The sequence below is a fragment of the Rhamphochromis sp. 'chilingali' genome, assembly GCF_963969265.1.
Source record: "Rhamphochromis sp. 'chilingali' genome assembly, chromosome: 9".
Classification (NCBI taxonomy): Eukaryota; Metazoa; Chordata; class Actinopteri; order Cichliformes; family Cichlidae; genus Rhamphochromis; species Rhamphochromis sp. 'chilingali'.
Window position 1 is genome coordinate 37,422,451 of NC_137936.1, and position 2,460 is coordinate 37,424,910.

Consider the following 2,460-nt stretch of genomic DNA (forward strand, 5'->3'; position numbering starts at 1 on the left):
CTAAGAGCCACTTCGTTCGCGACCGACACAGCATCCATAATTTAAGACAAATGTATTATTATTACCATATTATTCCATTTGAGCACACATAAATAAAAAAACATAAACTATTCTTAAATACAGTGGAACCCTGACTTACGAATACCCCATGTCACGAAAAATTCAAGTATGATACCAAATAACACAAGTAACAAAACTGAAAAGCTGGATCAGATCACTGACAATGAGCCAGTCCATTCAGATCAGTTCAGTGGTGTTCTGCATTCACTTCATCACTGCAAGTTCAAGCACTAATGTAGCTTACAGGAAGCCAAAAGCAATAATTACTAATTAACAGTACTATATAAAGTATCCTGCTCTGCAATTTCAAAATTTCCCTCCACATAAACCACCACATAAAATCCATTAGTGAGCCAATGGTAGCAAAATGTTTGCAGGAAAAAGACTCATTTGATTATTTTCCCATCATGCACATAATTGGAGAACCTGTTTTACATAAGTAACAACAAAACTGTTATACCATTTTTCAATTTAGCACAGTAATGCTTTATGGAAAAACGGACTGTCAATGAAGTAGCATCTTACTTTGGAACATATTACACTAAACACTGAGCACCTAAAATGAATCCAATAACACCAAATTCTGAAAACTCATGAAAATATGTTTTTATTTGCTGTAGGTTAGGTTACTGCAGTTTTCTCCTTTGTGATACAAACAGGAAGTTACAGTATTTCTGCCTACAGCTTCAAAATGCAGAGACTAACAGAACACTGTTTCACTGTGAATGAGAGTTTAGAAAGATCAAAAAAATTGTAAGTCAGGATGATATGAGAAACATAAAGTGAATTTCACTACTCCCATTACTTATACTTAGCCTGTATCTAAAAGAAAATGGTAATAAAATTAAGAGAAATTGATAAATGTGTAACGTCAACAATGTCTGTCTTGTCTGGGTTACCTGTGTACAAAAGCATTAGCATTTTTTGTATGAAACAAGTATTTTTTCAGGTACTTTCTGAACATCTTATCTCGTATCCCATAAATAATTGGACTGATGATTCGAGGCAGAACATGTATTAGTATTGAGACTGTGTAGCGGATAGTCAGTACTCCACTTGGAAACAAGGATGTCAAACCATTCAGCAGCAAATCATACACGTAGTTGAGCATGCACAGCAGCAGCTGGAAGCCGTGCAGCAGTACAGTGTTTCTTGCTTTCCTGGCGTTTGCAGCAGCTGCCTGTGCAGCGAAAAGAATTCTGAAATATGTGTAGACAAGGATGAGCCAAACAATAACCAGAAATACAATGTTGGATATATCTCTCTTCTTTTCTAGCTCAGGAGGTCTGAAAGTTGTTTTCCAAAGGCAGAAGACTCTTGAATGAAAGAAATCTCTGGATTCTGTGGCCAGGATGGTGAATAAATCTGGCAGAATTGTAAGTGAACTTAGCACCCATATCACTGTGATCACAACGGTTACATTTTTGACTGTACAGATCTGTGAGTGCTGGAGAGGGAAGCATATGGCAACATAACACTCTACTGCCATCACAGCGAGGGTCATTGGAGTGTTAAGGGTGGAAATTATCGCAATCACTAGCAAAATAATACAGAAGGGCACATGAAGAGTGAAAATGGTGTAACTGAGAACTTGAAAGAGGGTGAACATGATGAGCAGGAGGATATCATTGATTACCAGATGAATGTACAGGATGTAACGAGGATTTGTGTTGAAAACCTGAAGAGAAGGACAGGATTTAGAAGATGAAAGGTGAATTATTCCACTAAACATTGAACGGTGGATAAAAAACAACTGCTCCAGTGACCAAACTTGGACGTCCAAAAATATCACTTAAAAGACGTCACTCCAACGTCTCTTTGCGCGATGGAATGTTCACCGTGCAGAACATATCACATTCTGTCGTCTAGTATGTAGTTCTAAATGGATGTAATAAATAGATGCAAAATTTATGAGCAGGATACAGACCTCATGTTTTTTGAATGTGTGCAGCAAGGTGCCGTTGACATAGATGATGGCGATACTGAGGACCACAGTTATCACATTCTTGACAATAGCTATGTTTAACGGGTCCCGATACATAACTGTTGTCAAATTCATGGCAGCATTTGAAAGGTTCTTGAGTTGGCCAAAAAACCTGTAGACATCATTGATTGTTATGGCAGGTTGTAACACAGAAGGTGTTAACTTTAAAAACACGGCAAAGTGTTGATATCTATGAGCATTCCTTATCTGATCAATAATAATCTTAGAAATCTTAAATATTCTGCAACACTATTACACCAACCATAAAACACCATATCCAAGCATGAAAAATTATTCATTTTGCTTAAGCAAATAATTTACATTTCAGAAAATGCATTTTCTGCAATGTAATCCACCATAAATTATTTATTCTCATCAATTTTATAAAGTTCAAGAACCTTTCTGCTCCAGTTTAC

General features: G+C 36.7%; 1 protein-coding gene across 1 annotated transcript; it reads right to left on the reverse strand.

The window, feature by feature from the left end:
- Nucleotides 1–955: 955 nt before the first annotated feature.
- LOC308402839 (odorant receptor 131-2-like) lies at nt 956–2,119 on the reverse strand (the record flags this gene model as incomplete). The annotated part of the gene is made up of 2 exons (XM_080891936.1): nt 956–1,738; nt 1,988–2,119. The coding sequence occupies 2 exons, from the start codon at nt 2,117–2,119 to the stop codon at nt 956–958; spliced, it is 915 nt and encodes a 304-aa protein (XP_080748062.1).
- Nucleotides 2,120–2,460: the final 341 nt, after the last annotated feature.